Consider the following 23,488-nt stretch of genomic DNA (forward strand, 5'->3'; position numbering starts at 1 on the left):
GACGAGTAGGACAAGAGTGAATGTTCTGGCGGTGAGCGATCCCGTGAGTTGGTGGCTGTATTTGGAAGAGGGAGCCTGACCGTTGATCCGCGTCAGCGCTGGGGTTTGATGCAGCCAAGCTGTCACGAAACCTGCAAATCTTGGGACTTGCCGAGAGGTCTAGCGATCGTGGCTCTTGCGGGTTTCTAATAAGTCTTCTTGAGGCTATCCAAAAGGTACGCAAGGCCCTGAATAGGAGCGCAACTGATGAGATAAGAACATAATGACGACACATTGGGTCTAAAACGAGAACTACTTGGTCTACATCTATTTGACAGAATGTGCGTGACGAATTGCACGAGTGAAGGGAAGTGTCTTGCACATGGCTTGAGAACATGGCTGCTGGAGGAAATGGAGAGGGGGGAGCTGATCCCGGACAAGATGGGATGAGTAGGAGACGGGTTAGAAAGACGCAAGGATAGAGCACGAGAAGCCCGGCATGAAGAGGCGTCTAGTGAGGTTTGAGGTCTTTCCCCGCATCAAGTGGAGGTTGTGACAGACTCTCGGGACCGCCACGTGCAATCGAATTGCCGGCAAGGGGAACCAGGGTGGATTGACCGCCCTTCGCAATCTTCACACCATCTTGTTCAATGCCTCCTGTTCCTGTCTCACAATTTGTTTTTGCTGAAAGTCAACTCTTCGATCTGATGAGTTGTTACAATAATCAGGGTTGGTGCACGTGATCGTACGGAACGTCCCGCACGCAAAGCACTCTTTCTAAAACGCGCTAGGCCGGATGACTTTGCTGAGGCGCCTCCCGTCAGTGAGCTGGCCTTGAAGCCTTCACCTTGTATACCGAGGAGAAGTTACAGGCTGCGCTGCAGCTTATCAGCAACTCGTAGCAACAGAGCCTTAGAACACGTCGATACGGAGGAAAGCGTGAAAGTGCAACGATCAAGGGAAATTTGAGTCTGAACATGCGGTCAAAGATGCAGCCCGTTCCGGCCACCAAACGCCGCAGCTAGTACACACAAAGCCACCGGCGAAGAAAATGAACGTATTTCCCCATTCGACACGGATGCCATGTTGTTGTCCCTCCAGTGATCGGAATGATTAGTCCGTAAAGGACGGACCGATGACCAGACAGTGATGATGTCAAGCTTTATACAAGAGCACCGCACGAGTGCCAATGTGATGATACTTTTGTATCTGCGACTGGTAGGGGCGGAGTTTCAGAGCCCGAAATTTCGGCCTCAGTCAGCGATATTCGACGTAGTCCTTCGACATGGACACTACATCTACGTCTTTTGGCAGATTTCAAGTCAATTGCCTTACCTCATATTGCTTTTCTAGGTTGTCCCATGCAGCTCGCCAGCTTCATTTCGAAATAGCCACTCTCTGCCCCTAATATTGAATGGGCTTTCCAGCACGTGGTCCCTTGCAATTCGTTGGCGGTGTATCTACCCGGGTATAATGCATCTTAGCAGTCGCATTCCAAGCTACGAGCAAGATGAATGCTAGCAGTTCTTTCGTCCTCAAGTTTTCCAAGGCTCCTAGGTCGAGTGTTGGATGTTGGGGGGAGAGACTCCTTCCGGACCGCGTATTGAAGGCTGATACTGGCGTATTCGGGGATGCGATCTTGCTTCTTGTGGGCCTCATGGTATCTATAATGGAAGGGGACCTTGGGTTGTGCTGAGTGATGCTGGGTGGATGTTGGATGGGAGGTATCGATTCGTCGAGTGGTGATTTCTTTTCGGTCGGCCACCCCGAGGAGGTCGCGAATGCACAGCGCAGTTGGACAGGGAGAATCAGCCCACTGCGTGCAAGCCTCTTCTACAGCCGCCCTGGTGGTGGTGACTGCTTGTCCAGCAGAATCGAGATGTTGGGATGAGGTGAAAATTTTCGCGCAGCGGTTTCGGACGAGGATGCGCCCTCCAGTCCCCACGCGTCGTGAGACACGCTGGGGAGGTGACACGAGAGAGATGAGGTGCATAGTTTGACGTTAGGGGGGAACGGGGCTATCCCACTTCGTGTCCAGGCGCGGAGGGTCTTCAAGCCACAGCCGAACCACGCCTTACCAATGTTCCAGACAAATCCCCCCGCCCTCAGGCCGCTTGACCGAACGTATTTGCATCACGGCGTGCGGGCTGCTAGCCCCGCGAAGCGACGAATCCCGCCAGCATCGCCGTAATCCGCATCAGCACTGGTGCTCCACGAGAGAACGGGACCATGCAGGGAAGCAGCGAAGAAGCTTTCCGAACAACCACCTGTGAACGAAAGAGCCAAGAAGAAGCGAACCGTGACAACCGCCATTTCGGTACTCAAGATCATACGAACGCCTGGTTCTGGGTCTGGCCGTCTGCTGCCGACTCGACGCCGCGCAGCGTGACTGGGCCTTGGCGTGGTTTAGTGTATCTCTCGCTCGACTACATTCACCTCGCCTTGTCATCCCCTGGACGCTCGCGTGACGCCGACCCTGATCCTGACTTCGCAACGGGCTCTCAGTGGTTTCTCAGCTGCTCTAGAGCTGCACCTGTGTTCCAAATCGCAGCATCGCCCGGGGCCCTGCAGATATGGCAATCCAACATTCATTCACGTGCTTACGAAATTTTTGTCCTGTTCTGCTGTTCGACGGTGCACCTTTGTAAGCATACTCCGAGTACTATTACTGCCATCTGACGGCACACCGCACGTCATCACTACGGCTCCGAGGGCCATTCGATGCTCTCGATGCTCTTACGCTTCAGAAGAGCAGCATGGGCTTGGCATCGATGCTCTCCGCCATCTGCAAACACGTCCTTATCTCTGCACCCAAACGGCGGGCCATGGTTCGCTCGTCGTCAACGAAGTCAGTCTTGGCAGCACCCTCCTGGCGGGGACGTCGCGTGAAAGCTGGGCATTCGAGCTGTTCTCAGTACGCAAAATCGGCTAGTAGCCAATTGCAGCGCTGGCGGGCGGCCTTGCGTAAGGAGGTGATCAACGAAAACGCCCAAAGATAAGGACCCGCCCAACGCCAGTCCCGCGCCAAGGCCTCCGCCGGCGAGACCTCGATGCCGCTGCGCTCTGGGGAAGCCTGTCGAGGCGCTGGGAGCTGCAACAGCGCGCCCTGTCAGCAGCGTGGCTGCACTTGGGGGTCGAGGGGCTCGTCTGCAGGCGTGGAGGTGGCCGCAAAAGTTTTCCTGCATGTCGCAGTGTGTCTGGCCGGCCGGAACTCCCACTTGGGGCTGACGACATGGTTTCAGGGCCGCCGCCATTGGGCCATCGGCCAAGGGACCGCAATACAGACTGACGCCAGGCTGATCCGATCCCCGAAAAGCAAAGGACTTCAAGATCTGTACGATGCTGCCGGCGCGACCCCACGTCGTCGTGGGAAGCTCCAGCTCGCCTAGTTTATTTTGCCGGAGCAGGGGGGGATGCTGCTGGGCTGAACCAGGGCGATAAGCTGGTGAGCCCCATGCTGTGGAAAGCATCATAAACTTAAAAGCCGCCGGGACTGCTGTGTCGATCCAGGCCAGCAACTTCTGCCATTCTTATACTCAGTGCAGCCCTTCTCGCTGCCCTCACTCCTTGTCCAAGGCTTCTCACCCTTTCGTCCCGCCTCGTTGATACTTCTCTTGTAATACACAGCTCTCTCGAGCACCCTCCTTAAACATGTCCTACTCGTGGGTGGGGCCCCCTACAGCCTTCAATGGCACAAACGAATTCCTTGGTGGTGATTCCGGTATGTGACGCCTGCACTGGTGCTACGTCTGACACGTGAAAACGAGCTGGACGCGCCCCTCTTCTCGAGAACCCCATTGCCATTCGCACCAGTCCCCAGAGCATCTGGACTGACGCTCAATTGCAGACTCTGAGAATCTCAATCAATGGTACCAGTCTGGTGACCAGGCCTACATCATCATTGCTTCGGCTATGGTGTTGGTCATGGTACCGGGTCTAGGTTTCCTCTACTCCGGCCTCGCACGCAGAAAGTCTGCTTTGTCTCTTATTTGGGCCTGCATGGGCTCCTGCTCCGTCATCACGTTCCAATGGTATTTCTGGGGTTATTCGCTCGCATTCAGTCAATATGGCACCAGCGGCTTCATCGGCGATCTCTCGAAATTCGGTCTCATGAAGACCTTGGGCGCCCCCAGCCCTGGAAGTCCTCTAATCCCCGATCTTCTATACGCTTTCTACCAGGTAAGTGTCTCTCGGGACCTCGATCATTTTTGGAACGTAAATTAATCCACTCTCTAGATGCAATTCTGTGCCGTTACCGCTGCTATCGTCGTTGGAGCTACCGCCGAACGCGGACGCCTTATCCCCATGATGGTCTTCATCTTCTTCTGGGCTACAATTGTATACTGCCCAATCGCTTGCTGGGTCTGGAACGTCAATGGCTGGGCTTTCAAGTGGGGTGTGCTCGACTACGCCGGCGGCGGACCTGTCGAGATCGGCTCCGGTATGTCTGCTTTGGCCTACTCGATGGTTCTCGGTAGACGCCAGGAGAAGATGATGCTCAACTTCCGCCCTCACAACGTGTCTCTAATCACCCTCGGAACGGTTCTTCTCTGGTTTGGATGGTTGGGCTTTAACGGCGGATCTTCGTTCGGTGCCAACCTCCGTGCGACCATGGCCTGCTGGAACTCCAACTTGACTGCCATGTTCGGTGCCGCCACCTGGGTTCTTCTCGATTGGCGATTGGCCCGAAAGTGGTCCATGGTCGGCTGGTGCTCAGGCTGCATTTCTGGTCTCGTTGCTGCTACTCCTGCGTCTGGTTTCATCACCCCTTGGGGTAGCGTTGTTCTCGGCATCGTCACCGGTGTCGTATGCAATTTTGCTACCAAGAGTACGTCTCATTCTTCCTTCGAAACTGGCGTAAGCTAACATTATCACAGTCAAGTTCTGGATCAAGATCGACGATGCCCTCGACGTGTTCGCTGAGCACGGCGTCGCTGGAATGGTTGGCCTCCTCGCCAATGGCATTTTCGGTGCCAGCTACATCATCGGCCTCGATGGCGTCAACACTGGCCTCTTCAACGGTGGTTGGATCCAACACAACTACAAGCAGCTCTACATTCAGTTCGCCTACGTTGTCGCAGTCACCGCGTATAGCTTCGTTGTCAGCGCCATCCTCGCCTACGCCATCAACTACATCCCCGGCCTTAAGCTCCGCGCCTCTGAAGAGGCCGAGCTCCTCGGCATGGACGACGACCAGCTCGGCGAGTTCGCCTACGACTACGTCGAGGTCCGCCGCGACTATCTCGCCTGGACCCCGGCCCAGAAGGAGCCGTCCCACTCCGAACACCACATTCCCCAGGGCGAGCGCCACGGCATCTCGCAACACAGCCAGATGCTAGAAGGCAAGGAGCCCAGCGAAAGCAGCGGCGAACAGCATACCGGCATCGGCGGCGATCGCCACGGTATCGCGGCCGAGAAGGTCGAACACGAAAGTTAGAGTCCAAAATAGAGTTCCTTTTGTGACTGTTGGTTGGGTTTGAGCATGCTAGGAGTTGGATACCATATATCGTTACTGTCTCTACTCGGAAATGTAGCCGGTCTCATTTTATGGGGTTGGGTTATGCGTTCTGAGTGAAGAAGGACGTAGACGACACGTACGTTGCGCCTGTCTTGTGTGTGCGCGTGAGCATATATTGTTTGAACTATTTATTACCTACTGGCTGACGCCGGGTCAATCTATTCCCTTGTACATATTACATATTCGCTTCACACCAATACCTGCCGTGCAGCGTGAAACAGAATACGCAAGTTCACTGTTCCACCAGGTCTCCACAGCCCCCTTCCTCCCGCTACCCAGGTCCCTGCCAACCTCCAACCGCCCACGCATTACAACTCCACTTGTCTCACAGGGAACCCGTCAGCGTGGCAACCTAGTGAAGTCATTCCGACCCCCCAAATCCCCCGATCACGTGCCCTACTTACCTTATCGCTGCCAAGCCGATCGGCAAGCTTGGGCATGGGAAAGTTGAGACGGGCTTTCCGCTTCTCCATCCTTCTCCGCTCCTTATCATCTGCACCCCGGATTGTAGTACGCCGATCGCGGTGGTGATGTCACTGTGCTGTGAATGAATCCGTGGCAATCGTTGCTCTGAGCGTGCATCGAGTTGTCAGCCAAGTGAGCTTCGTTGTCTGTGCTCACTGAAAAGGGGGAATGCATTGGATCGCTTGGCTGAGGGGGTTTCAGCTGGTTTCTTAAGGATTTGAAGAAGGCTATCAGCGGGAGTGTTTATAGCGTAGAGGTACGTCATTGGAGACGTTGAAAGGTGAAGACGTCCAGGAAGAGCCAAAATCATGATAGCTCAGAGGACAGATCTTGGCTTGAGGTTTGATTTCTAATCTACCTGCTCGAAGCGTCTTACTTCTCTCTAAAGTGTCTCTCAAAAAGTCGTTTTCTTTGCTTGTCTCGTCATCGCCTCGATTTCCGATCCTTTCAATGGCCTTGCCTAAAGGCTGTCGGTGCTCCAACTACCCTCAAGACTGGCTTCCAGTTCAAGTCAATTTTCATTTCTGTTTAATGTACAATGGTACGAAGTGAGCTAGATAGACTGAACATACCCGTGGTCGTCTCCGCATGTCTAGTCCTTTCTAACTTTGCAACCATTATTTTCAGAGAGTCACGTGATTGAGTCCACTTGCCTGTAAAGAAACAGTTCTTAACTTCAGTGTACACTGCTTTGCTATTGCCAGACTTGCTCTAAGCTATTAGCGAATTTTCAAATTATATGTTTCTCTATCGTCTTTAGCAAGCAGCTTGGCATCACAAATGGTACAAAGGTACGATTATCGAGAAGAAGTAGATGTTTTATACCTTTTTCAGACTAGCGCGCTTAGGTACAATCTCATTGGTTCGCTTGAGATACGTCAAAGCCGCTAAACTTCGCTAACCTTGTCTAGTCACGTGATCTATATCTCGCATCCACGCATATAAAACCTGGACTACCTTCGAAGGGAAATCATCTCATCACGAGTCAACGTTTTGCGCACAAGGTAGCTTTTTTGGCACATATGCGCTGGCAATGCCTCGATAAGTTGCAGGTTAACCTGAGTAACAAGACTGTTCACATGCAAAAAACTTGAACCAGGCACCGAAAGTCCAGAACCAAGCCACTCTCTCCTAGCACTCATCGGAGTTATGTGGATGGGCACGTGAAGCAAATATGAATAAAGAAGGGATGCGCGGCACTAATCTCGAGAGCAACAGTCTTTGTCCCTGGCCATCTGACTCTTGCTCGTTCTTTATTCGACAGGGTCAGAAGGACAGAATACCAAGGATGTATATCCTCAGACAAAGAATCTTCAGAGGGAGGTTATCCATCACAAGGTGTCCACCGCCCAACTGATTTTCTCCACTACACTCTCTCATCGTTTTTCTTGCTTTCGTCCCGTGTTCATTACCGTGTATATCGATAGGACTGGATCCTGAAGAGCTTCGTTTGCATTTTCTCTGTTTCCTATCCTCGCAAAGTAGGCCTGTGCGATTCTACGCCCACTCATTTCAATTTTCATCCATACGAAAGTTAAACAATTATCCCGTATCCGAAACATACCAAGGGACCGTCAGCCGCTTCGGCTACCACGTTAAACCATGGCACAACACCCAGACATGAACAAATCGTGCAACAAGAAACTCCCCCAATCCAAAGCGGCCAGCCTAACCATTCGCCCGGCCCCATTCAAACCAACCCTCCTCTCGATTCCCCCATCCCCGTTCTCCCCTCGCATCCCAATCACGCCCGAGTTCCCCTCCCTCAACCAGAAAGCGATAACCAAAGCCGCCGCGTCAACTACCACCCTCTCAACCCCCCCTCCTCCCTCCCCACTCCAATGGCTTTGGCAATGCCACAAATGCTCCCGCACTTACCAACTCGGCGTGACCCGCCGCTGCCTCGACGACGGGCACTTCTTCTGCGCCGGCACCACGACCATCAAGTCGTGGCGCAAATCCGTCAACCCACGCCGCGTGCGCACCCACCGCGCCTGCGCCAGCGAGTTCGACTACCAGGGCTGGAAGACGTGGGGCCAGTGGTGGCGCGGCGGCGGCGGCGGCGGCGACGAAGACGTGCGCATGGTCGACGCCGCGACCTCTTCAGACGCGTACTCGTTCTCCTCGTCGTCCTCAGACACGGAGAGCGAGCCAGACGCCAAGCCGGCGAAGAGCTGCTGGGACCGGTGCGACTACCCCAGCGAGTGCAGATGGGGCAAGCAGTTCGGCGTCCACACGCCGGCGAAGACGGAGTCGGTCGGCATCCCGCTCTGCCCGCCGCCGCCGCCGCCGCCGCCACCCCCGGAGCCAACGCTCGAGATGCAGCTGGAGGGCTTGAGCGATGAGGGGGTGAAGAAGGGCGGGAAGTCTGATTTCTGGGGTGCGCTGCTGGCGAGCACGACGAGGCGGAAGACGGCGGGGTCGTCGTCGCCGCTTGCGCAGGTGCTAGAGGAGCCGGAGAGGGAGAGGGAGGGGCCGAAGACGGTGACGCCGCCGAGTCCGGCGCTGCTGGCGGGTGGGAGTGGGTCCGCGGCGAGTGCGCTGGGTCAGAGTCTTACGGCGATGGCGCCGGTGACGTTGATGGACATTATTACGAAGAAGGCGAAGAAGGGGAAGGGGAAGGGGTTGAAGGCGCCGGAGCCGGTTGTTGTAGCTGGTGGTTCTGGGGCTGAGCGTGAGGGCAATAGGGTTGCGTTTGCTGAGAGTAATTCTACTGCGGTGCCGGTAGGTTCGGTTGAGAGAGTCAAGGGGAGTGATAGTGGGTATTTTAGTCATGGCGAGGACACGGCTGGGAAGTAAATAGGGATGTGAAAGGAGTATTTCGGATGCTGCTGGAATCGAGCTGGTCTTTGGATTCTAAGGTTGAGATATAGGACGATAGTAGGATAGTATTATGCGATTGTAAAGTAGGTGTACGATACACTTCAATCCCTGGTTTGATTTTGAAAGCATATATAAACGAGAAGGCCAGATAAAAGCTCATGCAGTGAAGAGACGAGGCAGTTTCCTTTGTTATATGAATTGATGCAGTGGGGAAAGTGAGTATAGGGTAATAAAGGTCGACTAACCTGGTTCGGCTAAGCATTGCTTAGTCATCTAGCTAGACAGTCCCTTTTAGCGGTATCCTCGTGCTGTATGGATGCAAAATGCTACAAAGCTTGTGTGGCTGTCTCGGCATCTGCATTCTCAGCATCCAGCGAAAAGCTTTGATTTGATTTCTCGCATACTTAGGTTGTCAGGCTGATAAGTCTGTGGCATCATGTTTGAGAATGCCGCATCTCGCTCTCCTTTCAATGTAATCTAATTTCTCCCTCACTGACCTCGCCCCGCCTGCGTCTCAATCAGCCAATCTATCGCCTCTTCTCTAAACGTGTCCTCCTCCGCCCACGACCCCGAATCCTTAAACACAAAGTTAATACCGTTGCTACTCTCATTATACGCAGGCCAATACGTGAAGTCTCGGCCATGCTTATTCGGATTTAACGTTGCTACAAAAGCCACCGTCATCGACGAAGTCATTTCCCTCAGCCGTGTTCGCGCCTCTCGGGGGCCGCACCATGGCAGCGTGAAGTTGTTCGGGTGATTGATGCTGAAAGGCTGGTTCGTCACGTGGCCGGCGCCCAGATACGCCGCCGGAGCGAACTCTTTACTCGTCCAAGAGGGCGTTGCGAACTGATACTTGTACACAGGCATGCCAGCCGCAGACATGACTCTAGCATCTTGTCGGCTGTTGCTGTTAAACACAACATCCCCAGAGATGACGTTCTGGCGCTTAAACATGTAGCCATGCGACGCGAAGCGTTCCTCGCCAGTACCGGTTGGAATGCCTTGCGTCGGGTCGTCTGGATACAGCTTGAAGATTGTCTCCCAGGTCTTGTTGGAGATGGTGTACCCCGAGCCTTGCTGGAGCCCGCGAGTGATGATGTCGGCTTCAGTGTTGGCGCCCGGCACGCCGAAGGAATCGCCTTCGTCGATACCGCCGCCGGTCATGAGGGCGACTTTGTGGAACTTGACGAGCTTTTTTGCACGGCCGCCTACCATGGGGAGGAAGGAGCCGTCGGTAACGGCGAAGAAGAAGAGGTCCTGTTGGGTGGCGTTGAGGGCTTCGTAGGGGGCTTGGCGGAGGCATTGGAGTTGGTCGGGCGCGGAGGTGCAGTTGAGGCGCGAGACGAGAGTGTTGTAGAGGGGCTGGTACCAGTCGGTGCTGTTGGCTAAGGGGCACCCGTGAGCGGTGTTCGTGTTTGACACAGTGAGGGGAATGCCTACTCGCAATTGCGTTGCTTGATCCACTCACGCTGATGGCTGCTCTGAGCGGGGATTTCCCTCCTCCACCTCCGTATGCGTGCACCTGCCATAGTACCATATCCCCTCCCCTTTGTATTCGTTAGAAGTATTCTGTGTCTGCCATTTATTACTAAGACTTACGAGAATTGACCCATAATGGTGACTTCGTCCGGATTCCCACCGAAACCTGCAATATTCTCCTGGACCTAGTCGAGGGCCATGCGAACATCATTCTAGAAGAAGTTAGTTTGGATCTCGGGTTCTGAAGGATTATCGACTTACCGCAACATCCTGACTTGCTAGAAATCCAAAAGCTGCTTTCCGGAAGTTGACAAAAACTATCATCACAGGTTCGTTCATCTCTTGTGACCTTCGGACTAAGAATGTCATATTATTGCCATCTGAGTTGGTAGATCCAGTCTGCCCTGCGCCGCCATACAGCTGCACTAAGACCGGGAGCTTCTTGGTGGGGTGGTAGTTGGACAGCCTAACGATGTTCAGGTTCAGACAGTCTTCGTTCAATTCATAGAGAGTAGCATTATCTTTTCCGGGACAGGTGTACCCAATCTTGGTCGCATCCCTGACACCTTGAAATTTTGAAGTCAATGATCGAGGATATCGAAATCGGTATTCTCCAATGGGTGGCTTAGCATAGGGAATCCCAAGGAAAAAATCCTGCTTGAACTGAGGTACTGAGCGACCTAAGAATGTGCCATTCTTGGCATGCCCGAGAGGTCCTGATGCAGCATAGACCTGGGCCTGAGACAGAGCCGACAACACAAAGCATAGAGAATGAAGTTGCATGATGACGGGTTGAACAGCGCAAAATAGCTTGTGTCAACTTTGTTATCCAGTGAGATACCATATTGAATGCTTATAATATGTACCACTTGAAATTAGCAGACGGCTTTTCGAAGTTGAGCTTTGTAAGTGGTACTGATAGGCATGTCAGTTCCTAAAGCCAGACCCTATTTTCAGCCGCAATCATATCCTTGTTGTTGAGGCTCGGCTGATAGACTGTGCATCTTGCGAACTAGAGCCTATTATCCGAGGCCAGATAGTGAAGGTCCACTTTTCATATCCGGAATGAAATTTGAACAGTCTCAGCGATCTAGAGACCCGGAATGTCGATATTATAGTCAAGATTGAAGCCTCCAGATGCCAACGGCCCAAACTGCTGTTCTCCCCAAAGTGGCCACACCTGATTCCACTGGTTGAAGATCGAGATCTCGTGCGGAAAGTACATATCTTCTAATGGCTGCAAAGATTGCTCGGGAATGTTGTGCGAATGGGACAACTGTTGTAAGCCAAGTGCTGCCTCAGCCGCATGGCTTGTGTCGATCTCTCTTTCATGGCTTTCTACTTCAGCCATTCGAGTGTCGTCCTCGTGGATAGGCGAGACGCCAGAAGAGTCATGGATCGAAGCTTCCAGGGCCTCAAAGTCCGCTCGCGTTTTGCCTTGGAACCGTTGGTGATCTCGGCTAGCTTTGATGTAGAGGTTTCGAGCGTGTAAGGTGGTCTTGAACTACTCAGGATTAGAAGTGTACCCCGGTGCGGACACTTAAACTTACCCAACCATTCCCCATCTTCCAGATTTCCTTGAAACGTGACAGCCACTGTATATTGACTTCGAGTAGCTTCGTTGAGAAATGAATACACTTCCCATAGTTCATACGCGGGAAGCTCGACACATAGGCATTCATGATGGCGGCAGAAAAGGCACAGAAGCCTGAGAACGGCGTGAGCAAAGACGTGTTAAGATCATCTAATTCCTGGAGAAGATTCGTAATTTGTGCCGAAGAGTTGAAGAGTTGATCGGCTCGTTCCACCCACCAGCCCTCTGGGGCTGCAGATTCCAAGAGGGGCGGGTCAACAGGTCCAACCGGAATTGATTCAGGTTTTGGAAGAAACGGAATATACTCTCGGCTAAGGAACAGAATGCTACAAGAGTTAGTCCGGCATGAGATTCTGCACGTTCAGACTGACCTGATATAGTAGACTAGGTTGATGAATGCAAATTGCTCTCCGTGGCCAAGTGATACATGACCGGCAATTTGGACTCCGGGATACTTCATGCGCTGATGTTGATGCTGTCTCCAATCATCCAGCTCATCGTATAGATCTTTCCAAGGTGATCCAGGCGTCCAGGGACAGTTAGCTAGGAGCGTCATGCCAGGCTGCCTTCTCCCGCCGTTGATGATCCACTTGAGAATTCGGGCCCAAATATCGAAGCCCCTGACTAATATGCTGTAGCTGTATTCGATAGTATTATACATGTCTCCGTGGATGTTGCCAATATATATCCGCGGATTAGAGGATTGCCCGAAAGCAAAATCTTGATCTCCGATAGGCAGATGAATGCGCATCTGGTCCAGGGGTAGAGTGAATGGCTGGCCCTTTCCACATAGAACAAGTCGATCCATGATAAAACAGCTCCAAAATGTACGATTGTAAATCTCTTGCTCCAATTCACTCGGTCGGGTTGGTCCTCTCATGGTTTCTAGGGATTGCATCATTCGTATTGCGACTCCAGTGGTCATCCATGCGTCATATCCCCTCCCATCCCCCCACTCATACATAGCGAGTAGTAGAAGAGTTTGAATTGTGACTAGTTTTGGAGGTTCTAGGAATAGCCCAGAAAGCGCGGTTTTGACATACCTCGCAGTTTCATCTTGGTGAGTAGAGCACAGCGCCATCATCGCAGCCTTGAGTAAAAGGCTTGAGGTTTCTTGTGAATCCACATCGAACGTCGCAAGATGTAGAAAGCTCAATTCAGGGAATGTCTGATGGAACTTTGAAGCAGCTTGGAGGACATCAGTCCTGGATGTATTTCTGAGAGTATTGATGACTCTACCGTCTGGGTCGATAGCAGACACCGCGTTCGAAGCACATGTCGTATTATCGGCGCCAATGTCTCCCTCTTCATGGGTAGTGTCGACAGTTGTTGGCTTATGAGATAGCGTAGGAGTTCTGTACCGCTTCCTCCTGATGGCGTGGATGTTAGGTCCAGACAAGATGCAGTCTCCTTGAGATGTCCGTCCATTCCTCAAACAATTCCGACACGGCGGTTCTCCCTGATGTATACATTTGATCTTAGATCTCCTGTTCTCATTTAGCATTCGTTCATGTTGCTTCCTACGAGTTGGAGATCCTTATAGTCACGTGCCGTGTACTCATCCGTCACGTACCTGCACCAAGCACACGCGATCGTCGTGCGCACCATTCTGCATCGGACTCCAGCTCCGACTGCTACCAAGCCATATCTTGCTTGCTCCTATCCTAACACGTCTTCTCGCCGCCTGTGCTGTTGCCGTCTGTGCTGTTGCCGTCTGAGTTGGACCTGCTCGGGTTTGACGGTGGGGCTTCGCCGGCTTTTGTTGCCGGTTCTTCGGACGCTAGAATATCTCCGCTGATAGGCCGTGCGAGATGCTATCTGATCGGGAGGGATCAGAGTCAGGGCGGGGTTTGATTCCGTCGTAAATACCCACCTATATTCACTATCTTCCTAGGACTGGCGACGGGTGGGCCATTGAATCCGATTATGCTTTCAGCATGCGCGCTTGTGTTCAATCATGAGGAACTGGGGACCGAGCTACAAGAGAAGCCATGTGCTTGCCGCCGCATAGGGTCCTTCAGTGGGATCTTCTATCAGATTTTGAATCAAACCTACCGTCAAACCTATATTATCCCAAAGATCCGCGAGTAATCATCAAACTCAACCATGAAATCCGACGAAATCCCAAAAGTCGACACAGTCGAAACCCATATCCCAGGGTTGGGCAAGATAAAAGGTCTCTCCTACAACGACTCAACATGCCAGTATCTCGGAATCCCATACGCAAATATCCCAGGGCGTTTCCGGAGATCAGTTCCTTCACCAGCATGGAAAAATGGCGAGCACGACGGCACAAAACTAGGGCCATATTGTCCACAGCCACCTCGAGACTTCTATCCCATCCCCTCAGCCGCAAGACCATGGCTCGAAATGCCAAGCGCGGACGAACTCAACTGCCTCAATCTCAACATCTCAGTACCTAGACTACCCTCTCAAAATGGATCAAAACTACCTGTCATGGTGTTCTTACACGGCGGCGCATTTGTGTATGCAATGGGTTCATCGCCGATTTACGATGGCCGGATCCTCGCCGATGCTTCAGCGAATGTGCTTTCCAAACCAACCATAATCATCACGCTGAACTACCGCCTCGGAGTCTATGGATTTCTCGCGGGCCACGACCTGGAGGCATACAACAAACAGCACGGAGACTGTGGTGTCGGGAACTACGGCATCTGGGACCAAGTTCTTGCCCTGCGATGGATCCAGCAACATATCGCCGGTTTTGGTGGCGACCCGAACCAAGTCACGCTTTTCGGCCAAAGCGCTGGCGGAGTTTCAGTGCACACGCACCTCCTTCGAGATGAAGCGCTCTTCTCATCTGCTATTCTGCAGTCTGGGCTGATCAGGCTGTGTGGAGTCATGTCGATTGACGAATATCAGATTTGCTATGAGAATATGCTCCTCGAGCTAGGAATCAGCCTCGACCTCCCACCTGCCGAAAGAGTCATGCAACTTCTCGCTGTCAGTACCGCCAATGTTACGGCTGCGATGGTCCCTGTTTTCATCACGCCCGTCATCACGATGGGGCTATGCGATGACAAAGTGCTCATTCCCGGCGGGATCCCTACTTATGCGCAATACGACGAATTCAAGATCCCCGAATGGTGTCCGAGGATCATGTTGGGCGACTGCATCAACGAGTGTATCATCTGGAACAAAGCATGGGATAATCTGTCTCCAATTTCGATGGCCAAGGACGCAGATCTTTCGACGCCCACAGCGCCTCTTCTTCTCCGGAAGATGGAGTCCTATCTCGGCGCTGAAAAGGCTAAGGTGATTGCAGACCTGTACGGTATCTCAGAAGCCTCGACGCCGGCGGAGACATTCACTGCGTTGGAACGATTCACGAGCCATGGGATGTACTCCGCACTGAACTATTTCGCTGAATTGGCGTCTCCGAGTGTGTATGCGTGGCATTTTGACGTCCCTTCGCCATACGACAATGCGTGGGGTGGCATGGCACACCACTCGTTTGACAATGTGCTTATCTGGTCTGTGTTGAAGCATACATTGCCTGAAGGACACCAAAGGATCGGAGAGGTTATGGTGGAGGCGTGGATCAAGTTTGCAAATGGCGAGGCGCCTTGGGAAAGGTTTGATGACAAGAAGCGGTGGATGGTGATCAAGGAGAGTGGCGCGAAGATGATGACCCGCGAGGAGGACCAGGGCCGAGGGTATGAGATCTGGGACCGGCTGCATGAGCTAGATCTCATCAAGGATTTCGCGGATATGAGCGTCGAGCTATGTATCAGGAGAACTGAGCTGTTAACTCGAAGGTCAGGTATAGCAAGCGGACATGGGGGGACACATATTGAGAATGCAGATGCCGAGACAGCGATGAAAGTTATGTAGATTTTGGCGCGCAATGAAGTCCGTTGATCTCGTCGTATCTCTCTGCAAGGTCCAACCATTACTCGGTGGTGGCGACTTCGAAAATCCCAAAGCCCGTGACTCTCCCGAGTTGTGCGAGCTGGGTTCTGAACCACGACTTCAGCTCATCGTTGATGTGACTGACCATGGTTGACGCAGTGACAAGCGGGCTTGTTATCAGTCCGGCTGCATATGGGTTCGTTGTCATCTCGTTGGTTTTCAGAGTAACAACTTGATCGGCTGTGTCGGGACTATTTGCAAGCTTGAACCGTTCAAGGCAGAAAGGCACAGTAGATGCTAGGCCATCAGCCATAGCTTGTAAGTCGACAAGGGAACTCGTGCTTTGTTCACGCTGAAGGCTATTCGGATTTGTTTCGATGAATTGAAGAATGCTCAGGCGTGTACTGAGGACAAGCATTCTGCTGGAGTAGTATCGCGCCCAAATCGCGGCATCTTCGAGTCTCTGGAAGCTGGAGACTACTGGGGGAAAGAAGCTCGTCTTAGGCCAAATTCGATGAGTCGGTAGAGGATGTCGAGTGTATGACCACGCTTCCGGGAAATGTGCTCTCCAGTCCTGCAGTGCTTGGTCTATATCTTGCGCTTCTTGATTGAGCGGCTCCGCTAGTCGTGCGAGTTCCTCCAGACCTGGCTGCCGGCTGCGTTTGTACTGATATAAAGCGGAAAGTCTCTGCCGAACACTCGCAATGCGTATAATTATTTTGTCGTACTTGAGCTCGAGGCCGTTCTCGCCGAAAGCGGCGCCCCCTTTTATCCATTCTGGCAGGACAGCTTTCCCTAGCAAAGCGTGCTTAATTGCCCCACGCCTAGTGGCCTTTATGACGTTGGTACAAGGTTGCTTGAAACTTAAGTGTTCTTTCCAATATTTTAATATGACTAGTGCGCCTTCATCATGCGCTACGCTCGGCAAGGCCAAAGGTAAGGGGGCGTTTCTCCTCTGTTGAGGTCGATAGATAGCATTCTCATACATACTCATATGAAAGATTGCAAGCAGACAGGGCTCGATGTTGTCCTGGTCTAGGGAAGTAAGAGTGAGCTGCAGCAGCCGAAGAAGCTGGTGATACTTTTTCGAGGCCTCAACGGCTGCTTGCGGGCATTTCTGGGTTCGTGAAAAGAGAGCTAGCGCTATCGATGATATGGCGAGGTCCACTAATTGACCCTCTATCTGTAATGGTCGCCCATGTAGCAGATCACTCGGTGCACAAGGTGCACTCAGAAGTGGCGGGGCATCGTCTGGGCTATGCAGATAAAACCGCATGTAGTACATAACGGCTTCGGCTTTCAAGTCGAAAGGCTGCCGCGGTAGACTGACATGCAGATTGCTTGCAGGCTCGGCTTTCCGGGTTGATCGCGGTCCTCTGGGACGCTTTTTCTGGCCGCTGGCGAATGGGTTTTCGGTATGTACGATGAAAGCCTGCCGCCCATCGCAGATCCGGCGGGACTTTGCGCATCTCTGGCACACTGGCTGAGCCTCGTCGCACTGCAGTCAAAGTCAGCAACGTTCAGGCGTGTTCTGAGGTTTGCTAGCCTTGAGTCGTCGCGCCTTACATGGCTGGCAACCAGAGCTTGGGAACGGCATGATGCATAGAGGATCGGCTGCTAGCAAGAGCGCAAACTCTGTCGGTCGATTGTTCAGGCGGAGTTCTACATTTGATGACTACAACGGAGTAAGTCCAGCTATGAAGATACCTGCGAGTTGGGGCTTGGACGCTAGCACAGATGCGGGGACATGCTAAAGTCCGGTCGCGAGTATCGCCAAAGTCGGTCTAGCGCATGTTATTTTGGTTAGCATTGTTCGCGTAAAGCCCTTTCCGGGGTTTGCTATACTTCGTAAACCCGTACGTATCGTGTGTATCACCAGGGGCGGAATAGCTGCTTGATGATATATCATGTCTCTGAAAGTATACGCTATGTTGTGCCAGCTGCTAGAGAGTATCTCCCGAAATGGTCTAGTCCCTATCCAGATGATCGATGAGGCGAGCCATCTTATGGCGTTAGGACGGAGGCGGTCGCTTACAGTCTGTCACTGAACTAACTTTTGGTGTTTCGTGTCTTCGGCCTTCGGGATTAGTGACAGACTGCGCCGACGGGCACCGTCCGTTCAGTATTAAGAAAAGGACAAATATCACGGAGGAGCACCGTAGCATTCGTCTATAAATCCACTGCGGTCTCCGTGAAACAGATAAACTAGCTCTTTAGTCAGCCTAACTTGTCTTCTATTCATCAACCTCAATCGTCCTTCCCAAACTCAATCGTTTAGCTACCGTCACCAAGATGGCTCCAACAACAGTTCTCATTACTGGTGAGCTGAATAGACTTGATTTTGATCGTTATCTTATATGATCTAGGTGCCAATTCTGGCGTCGGCTATGCTACGACCCAAGTCCTAGCCAGTGCATCAGAGAAATTCCACATCATCCTGGCCTGTCGCTCTCTCGAAAACGCAGAGAAAGCCAAGTCGGAGATCGAAGCAGCCGGAATAAAAGGCACCTTATCCACCGTCCAGCTCGACGTCACCAACTCGGAATCGGTAAAGCAAGCCGCCGAGCTAGTCGGCACTAAATTTGGAACCCTGGACGTCCTCATCAACAACGCCGGCATGGGTAGCCAAAATCCAGACGTGAAGACACGCTTCCAAGAAACCCTAGAGGTCAATGTTATCGGGCCTGCGGTGGTAGCTGAAGCCTTCAGGCCTCTGCTGCTGAAGGCAGAGAAGCCATATTCGATCTACGTTACGAGCGGCCTGGGATCGCTGGCTGCCGCGAGTGCTTCTGGCTCTGATTTCCCAGGCGCAGATTGTTACTGCACCAGTAAGGCGGCACTCAACATGCTCATGATGCGGGAATGGGTAGCGTTCAAGTCGAAAGGCCTAAAGTCGTTCGCCATGTGCCCGGGGTTCGTGATTTCCAATCTCCGTGGTAAGAGCGAGGAAGCGAGGAATGGGGGCCGTTTTGGCCAAGCTGAGGATCCAAAAACTTCTGGCGAGCTCGTTCTGAGCATCATTGAAGGAGAGAGGGATTCCGATGCAGGTGGCTTTGTTCAAAAGGATGGTGTCTGGCCCTGGTGAGGATGACGTCTTGCGGGCGTTCACGACGGGGACAGCCTAATACTTGTAGTGTACTTCTGCTGGAAATCTGAAGTGTGGGGAGGGGAAGTCTTGCGATGTACTTACGCCCTCTAAAATGTGGTGAATTGATGGATTCGATTCACAGCGCACAGAATGTTACACGATGTTCGGATCCCTACGAGTGCATTGAAGCACGTCTGACAGTAGAATGGAAATATTGATATGAGTTGCAGCGCCAAAGATGTCGGCGCGAGCGGCCGCGTAGCCCTACGGAGCTACCATCTGTATCGAAACTTCAGCGCGTCCTCCATATCCGTTCTATCCAAGAACTCCTCATCCTCCACCGAAGCTGCATTGACGGCTTCGACAGGCGCTTCTGCCAATACTCTGTCCCTCTTCTTGTTTTGAAACCGGTAATACCATCCAAGCCCGACCGAGAGCGCCTGACAAAGGCAGATAGCCACTAACATCGCCCGACAACCAGTACCATAGTGCGGCGCCTCAGAGGTAAGAAAGAGCTGCGGACTGACAATATTACCGACGCAGAAGCTAACAAAGACCATGAAAGTCGTAGTGATTTTCTTAGAGAAACCTGCGATGTTAGAGGAGATGAGACTGAGAAGGATAGCGTACGATGCCGGCACGCAAAGGAGAAGCCAAACACCGACACAACGCCCCCAAGTTGCGGATTGTGGCAGAGCTTCGAGTAAAATCGTGCCAACCAACGTTGGGAGAGCGACCACAAACATAATTACCGTTCTACCGTTAGTGTAATACCAAGACGCTCCGCCCGCAACGATCATAGCGACACACTCTGTTCCGCCCACCGGCAGAGTTAAAAGCGTTGTGGTGATGCCTGAAAAGCCCATCTCCTCAATGATGAGAGGAAGGAAAGATCCTCCGATGTTGCAAATATTGCTGATGCCAGCCCAGAGGGTAATCATCCATACTTGAGGATCCCGGAGAGCTACCCGATGTTAGAGTTGTTTCGGGCCGTTTTGTAGGGCAATACGAACCTTCTTTGACCTGATGCCATTTAAATTGCGACGTCTTGATACCCGTCCGATTGTTCCGCAGGCGTTCGACCGCGATAGATCTCTCGCGTTCGTTAAGAAATTTGGCGTTGAGTGGAGAGTCAGGCAAGAACAGGAATACAAGTACAGACCACGCAACGGTGAAGCCTCCGCAGATCAAAAACTAGATGAGTCAGCAGAAGGCACATTGAAATCTAATCCGATGTCTCGAGTACTTACAACGAGCTGCCACTGATCGATGGCAATGGAATCGACATGGCCAACACCATACGACAAGAGGCCACCCACAATAGCAGCAACTCCGACCATAAAGTACCACGCTGTGCATCTAGTCCCTTGCTCCTGTCCCTTGTAGAACATGGCTGTGATAGTGACCCAGCAAGGACCGATACAAGACTCGAACACACCCATCAAGAACCTAACAGTGGCGAGACCGGCGAAATTCTCACACACAGCGCAGAGCATGACCAATACGCCCCAAATGAGGAGATTGGCCGATGCAAATTTGCCAATTGGGAGTTTTTGCATGAGATAGTTCGATGGAATCTCCCCGACGAGGTAACCAAAATAGAAGATGGAATTGGCCCATGAGTATTGCGTGCCGACTAGGTCCAAGTCCTTGCGTATACCGTAGACTGCAGCGTAACTAATGGTAACTTTGTCTAGGTACTGGAGTCCGAAAGTGAGGGCCAACTAGTAATGTCAGCTCCCGGTCTTTAATATGACTGATCTGAACTTACAATTGGCATCAAACAAAGATCTATCTTCCATCGTACAGCATTCTCTTCCTCAATGGAGTACTCAACGCGACCATGTTTGGCCAGATGTTGAAGCCCGAGGTCTGCATGGCGATCGACGAGTAACTCGCCCTTCTCCCGATCAATAGAATTGACGTGCGCGAGTGACGGAACCTTCTCAATGGTTGAAGACATTGTAGATGATAGAATGATGCCGGTCGATGATGACTTTCAAGGGTGATTTCCCCGTTGACATGGTGGACCTACATATAGAACCCATTGCAACGGTCCTTATCATCGCCGCGCAACAGTCGAGTTAGCAGGAAGAGGTAGTCGAGGCGCTTCATTCATTGAGCTCAGGGATGCTCCGAAAACTCAGACGATGAAAGAAGATAGGGTGTCGGATGTTGCGAAGGGCGATAGGAGTGGTGGAGCAAGACGCCGGTCGAGAAGCGAAAGCAAAATCCGGTCAGACCCGATCTCCACCAAACGGCTTCTGAGACTCCCATCCCGACATCTGCCAACAACAAGCGTCACGCGTGCCACAAGATGGCCCATCCAATTCTGCGGCGGGACTTGGAGCTTCCGAGTTCGGAAAGGCCCTGTGGCGGAGCTGTGAGAGGCGGCCACTGCATTCCTCCTCTCCTCCGAGGTGGAAGTCCTTGCTTAATTCCTTTATTAGCAACAGAGAGTACTCCAGACCATCTATACAGTCGAATTGAGCACTAATCATGGCGCCCTCAGTCCTCCTCGAGACTATCTCCTCGAACGATGGTGCTTCCACCACCTCAACAAGAATTGCAGCGACGGCAACAGCACCCGCCACCGTGCCACCAGAATCCAGAAGCCAGGAAAGACGTCTTATGCACCGATCCCTTACGGAGTCACCATACGAAGTGATAAGCGCCTCAGGAAGTTACCTCCATCTCTCTACCGGAGCCTTGATCCTCGATGGCTGCGGCGGAGCAGCTGTCGCCATCATTGGGCATGGCAACGAGGAAGTCATGGCTGCCACGGTCGCACAAATGCAAAAGGTCTCCTACGTTCACACGCTTTCATACACCACCTCCTCGGCCGAAGATCTTGCAAACTTCATCTTAGAAGTATCGCCCGGTGGATTCCAGCATGGACTCGAAAAAGCCTATTTCTGTGGTAGCGGCAGCGAAGCCAACGATGCAGCCTTGAAGCTCGCTCGTCAGTATTTCTACGAGAAGGGGGAGCCACAGCGGAAATTTTTCGTGTCGAGAGCGCAAAGCTACCACGGGAACTCGGTCGCCAGTATGTCCGTCTCCTCGAACCTGCCGAGGAAGGTGCCGTACCAGGATATCTTGATGCGCAATGTATCATTTGTGTCACCCGCGTATGCCTACCAATACCAACGCTCCGGCGAAACAGAGCAGGAGTACGTTGCTCGGCTGATTGCGGAGCTGGACGCTGAGTTCCAACGGATAGGCCCGGAGAACGTCATCTCCTTCATTGCTGAGCCCGTAGTAGGCGCCACATCTGGGTGCGTTGCGGCGCCAAAGGGGTACTTTGCAGGAGTTCGTAAGCTGTGCGACAAATACGGGATTCTACTTCACCTGGACGAGATCATGTGCGGGATGGGCAGAACTGGCACGTACTTTGCTTTCGAGCAAGAGAACGTACTGCCAGACATTGTCACTATCGGGAAAGGACTCGGAGGCGGATATGCGCCAGTGGCTGCTGTGTTGATGTCCTCAAAGATCGTGGACACGCTGAGAGCTGGTTCAGCTGCTTTCAACCATGGTCAGACGTACCAAGCGCATCCCGTGACTTGTGCCACTGCACTTGCAGTGCAGAAGATTGTGCGAAGAGAGAGTCTCGTTCAGCGGTGTGCTTTGATGGGCATGCTCTTGAGTAAGTTGTTGATGGATACGTTCAGTGGTTGTAAATTCGTTGGTGACATTCGAGGAAGAGGTCTGTTTTGGGCCATCGAGTTCGTGAGGGATAAGACGACGAAGGAGACATTTTCAACGTCTTGTCATTTTGGATACAATTTCCAGCAGAATGCGTTCAAGTTGGGGCTGGCCGTTTATCCTGGTGCAGGAACGGTAGATGGAGTTCGTGGCGATCATGTTATTATCGCTCCACCGTTCACTACATCGGTAGTCGATTTAGGAAAGATGGTAGCACTGCTGAAGGAAGCGTATGTCCAAGAGGAAACCAGGCTAGACTTGTCATAGAGAGGCGTGTTATTTTCGGAATCATGGATGTATTAAAATTTAACGGTGAAAAGGAGTAGGGCTTAATTCGCACGTGATCATATCTGCAGCTTTGGAGAATGGTCCGGGCGCAGTCAGCCTCTGGTCACGAGAATCAGCTCGCTCCTTACTCTGACACACCTCAACCTTTCATTGGCACGACATCTGCTGTGTGCTGTGTGCTGTGTGCTGTCTTGAAACCTGGGCTATGGCATCACCCAAGGAAAATTCCAGGCGTCATGCTCACCGCACCTCAAGCGTCACACCGCATTACCCACGTCTGGTCAGTACCACATGCCCCAGGCTCTCATCAAAGTGCTTTCAAAGTGCTGCCAAGGCGGAAAAATCAAGCTTGTCGGTCAAGAGTGGCATTGGAGCAGCCTTGGGACCGCCTCACGTCGAGCCCATTAAAGGAAAGTTGTGGTATTTTCTAGCGTTGAATTTATAACTGGGCACAGCTCGTCTCTTATACCAGGCACTCAGCTACAGGTAACTGCTTTTAAGCCTCGGATATTTCGCCGGTGTCTTATTAAGATATGCTAGTATTGATAGAGTACTTGAGTAGGTTATTGTATATGAGGGTGTTATTGTAACGTAATCCACAAGTTAGTGGCCCGCACAAGCTAGTGGCCCACCCAACCACGCTACCGAGGCCAAATATTCCGAATTACTCCAC

General features: G+C 52.3%; 10 protein-coding genes across 10 annotated transcripts; 6 read left to right on the forward strand and 4 right to left on the reverse strand.

Moving 5' to 3' along the window:
- Nucleotides 1-1,147: 1,147 nt before the first annotated feature.
- On the reverse strand, nt 1,148-2,015 carry BDZ99DRAFT_465008 (uncharacterized protein). The gene is made up of 2 exons (XM_033720447.1): nt 1,315-2,015; nt 1,148-1,218 (listed from the first exon to the last, which is right to left on the reverse strand). The coding sequence occupies exon 1, from the start codon at nt 1,970-1,972 to the stop codon at nt 1,460-1,462; it is 513 nt and encodes a 170-aa protein (XP_033575077.1). The 5' UTR covers nt 1,973-2,015; the 3' UTR covers nt 1,148-1,218; nt 1,315-1,459.
- Nucleotides 2,016-2,208: 193 nt separating this feature from the next.
- On the forward strand, nt 2,209-3,368 carry BDZ99DRAFT_536128 (uncharacterized protein; the record flags this gene model as incomplete). Its single annotated transcript, XM_033726570.1, has 3 exons — nt 2,209-2,623; nt 2,975-3,087; nt 3,222-3,368. 3 exons carry the CDS (start codon nt 2,209-2,211, stop codon nt 3,366-3,368), a joined length of 675 nt encoding a protein of 224 aa, XP_033575078.1.
- Nucleotides 3,369-3,630: 262 nt separating this feature from the next.
- On the forward strand, nt 3,631-5,416 carry BDZ99DRAFT_392268 (ammonium transporter; the record flags this gene model as incomplete). The annotated part of the gene is made up of 4 exons (XM_033715776.1): nt 3,631-3,700; nt 3,827-4,164; nt 4,216-4,807; nt 4,857-5,416. The coding sequence occupies 4 exons, from the start codon at nt 3,631-3,633 to the stop codon at nt 5,414-5,416; spliced, it is 1,560 nt and encodes a 519-aa protein (XP_033575079.1).
- Nucleotides 5,417-7,394: 1,978 nt separating this feature from the next.
- Nucleotides 7,395-8,900, forward strand: BDZ99DRAFT_500368 (uncharacterized protein). Its single transcript, XM_033723715.1, has one exon. The coding sequence runs from the start codon at nt 7,565-7,567 to the stop codon at nt 8,759-8,761; it is 1,197 nt and encodes a 398-aa protein (XP_033575080.1). The 5' UTR covers nt 7,395-7,564; the 3' UTR covers nt 8,762-8,900.
- Nucleotides 8,901-9,274: 374 nt separating this feature from the next.
- BDZ99DRAFT_536133 (alpha/beta-hydrolase) lies at nt 9,275-11,234 on the reverse strand (the record flags this gene model as incomplete). Its single annotated transcript, XM_033726571.1, has 4 exons — nt 10,529-11,234; nt 10,388-10,452; nt 10,229-10,335; nt 9,275-10,173 (listed from the first exon to the last, which is right to left on the reverse strand). Exons 1-4 carry the CDS (start codon nt 11,048-11,050, stop codon nt 9,275-9,277), a joined length of 1,593 nt encoding a protein of 530 aa, XP_033575081.1. The 5' UTR covers nt 11,051-11,234.
- BDZ99DRAFT_73562 (uncharacterized protein) lies at nt 11,235-13,568 on the reverse strand. The gene is made up of 4 exons (XM_033728862.1): nt 13,435-13,568; nt 12,233-13,348; nt 11,818-12,187; nt 11,235-11,771 (listed from the first exon to the last, which is right to left on the reverse strand). Exons 1-4 carry the CDS (start codon nt 13,467-13,469, stop codon nt 11,358-11,360), a joined length of 1,935 nt encoding a protein of 644 aa, XP_033575082.1. The 5' UTR covers nt 13,470-13,568; the 3' UTR covers nt 11,235-11,357.
- Nucleotides 13,569-13,779: 211 nt separating this feature from the next.
- On the forward strand, nt 13,780-16,313 carry BDZ99DRAFT_510155 (alpha/beta-hydrolase). The gene is made up of 3 exons (XM_033724454.1): nt 13,780-15,609; nt 15,641-15,645; nt 15,859-16,313. Exons 1-3 carry the CDS (start codon nt 13,968-13,970, stop codon nt 15,886-15,888), a joined length of 1,677 nt encoding a protein of 558 aa, XP_033575083.1. The 5' UTR covers nt 13,780-13,967; the 3' UTR covers nt 15,889-16,313.
- Nucleotides 16,314-18,026: 1,713 nt separating this feature from the next.
- Nucleotides 18,027-18,979, forward strand: BDZ99DRAFT_510156 (short chain dehydrogenase/reductase; the record flags this gene model as incomplete). The annotated part of the gene is made up of 2 exons (XM_033724455.1): nt 18,027-18,054; nt 18,101-18,979. The coding sequence occupies 2 exons, from the start codon at nt 18,027-18,029 to the stop codon at nt 18,817-18,819; spliced, it is 747 nt and encodes a 248-aa protein (XP_033575084.1). The 3' UTR covers nt 18,820-18,979.
- Nucleotides 18,980-19,094: 115 nt separating this feature from the next.
- BDZ99DRAFT_391978 (dipeptide transmembrane transporter) lies at nt 19,095-20,785 on the reverse strand (the record flags this gene model as incomplete). The annotated part of the gene is made up of 4 exons (XM_033715759.1): nt 19,095-19,786; nt 19,836-20,016; nt 20,073-20,546; nt 20,594-20,785. 4 exons carry the CDS (start codon nt 20,783-20,785, stop codon nt 19,095-19,097), a joined length of 1,539 nt encoding a protein of 512 aa, XP_033575085.1.
- A 455-nt stretch (nt 20,786-21,240) lies between these two features.
- On the forward strand, nt 21,241-22,960 carry BDZ99DRAFT_465015 (putative aminotransferase). Its single transcript, XM_033720448.1, has one exon. The coding sequence runs from the start codon at nt 21,322-21,324 to the stop codon at nt 22,792-22,794; it is 1,473 nt and encodes a 490-aa protein (XP_033575086.1). The 5' UTR covers nt 21,241-21,321; the 3' UTR covers nt 22,795-22,960.
- The last annotated feature ends 528 nt before the right edge of the window (nt 22,961-23,488 follow it).

The sequence above is a fragment of the Mytilinidion resinicola genome (assembly GCF_010093595.1).
Source record: "Mytilinidion resinicola strain CBS 304.34 unplaced genomic scaffold BDZ99scaffold_13, whole genome shotgun sequence".
Classification (NCBI taxonomy): Eukaryota; Fungi; Ascomycota; class Dothideomycetes; order Mytilinidiales; family Mytilinidiaceae; genus Mytilinidion; species Mytilinidion resinicola.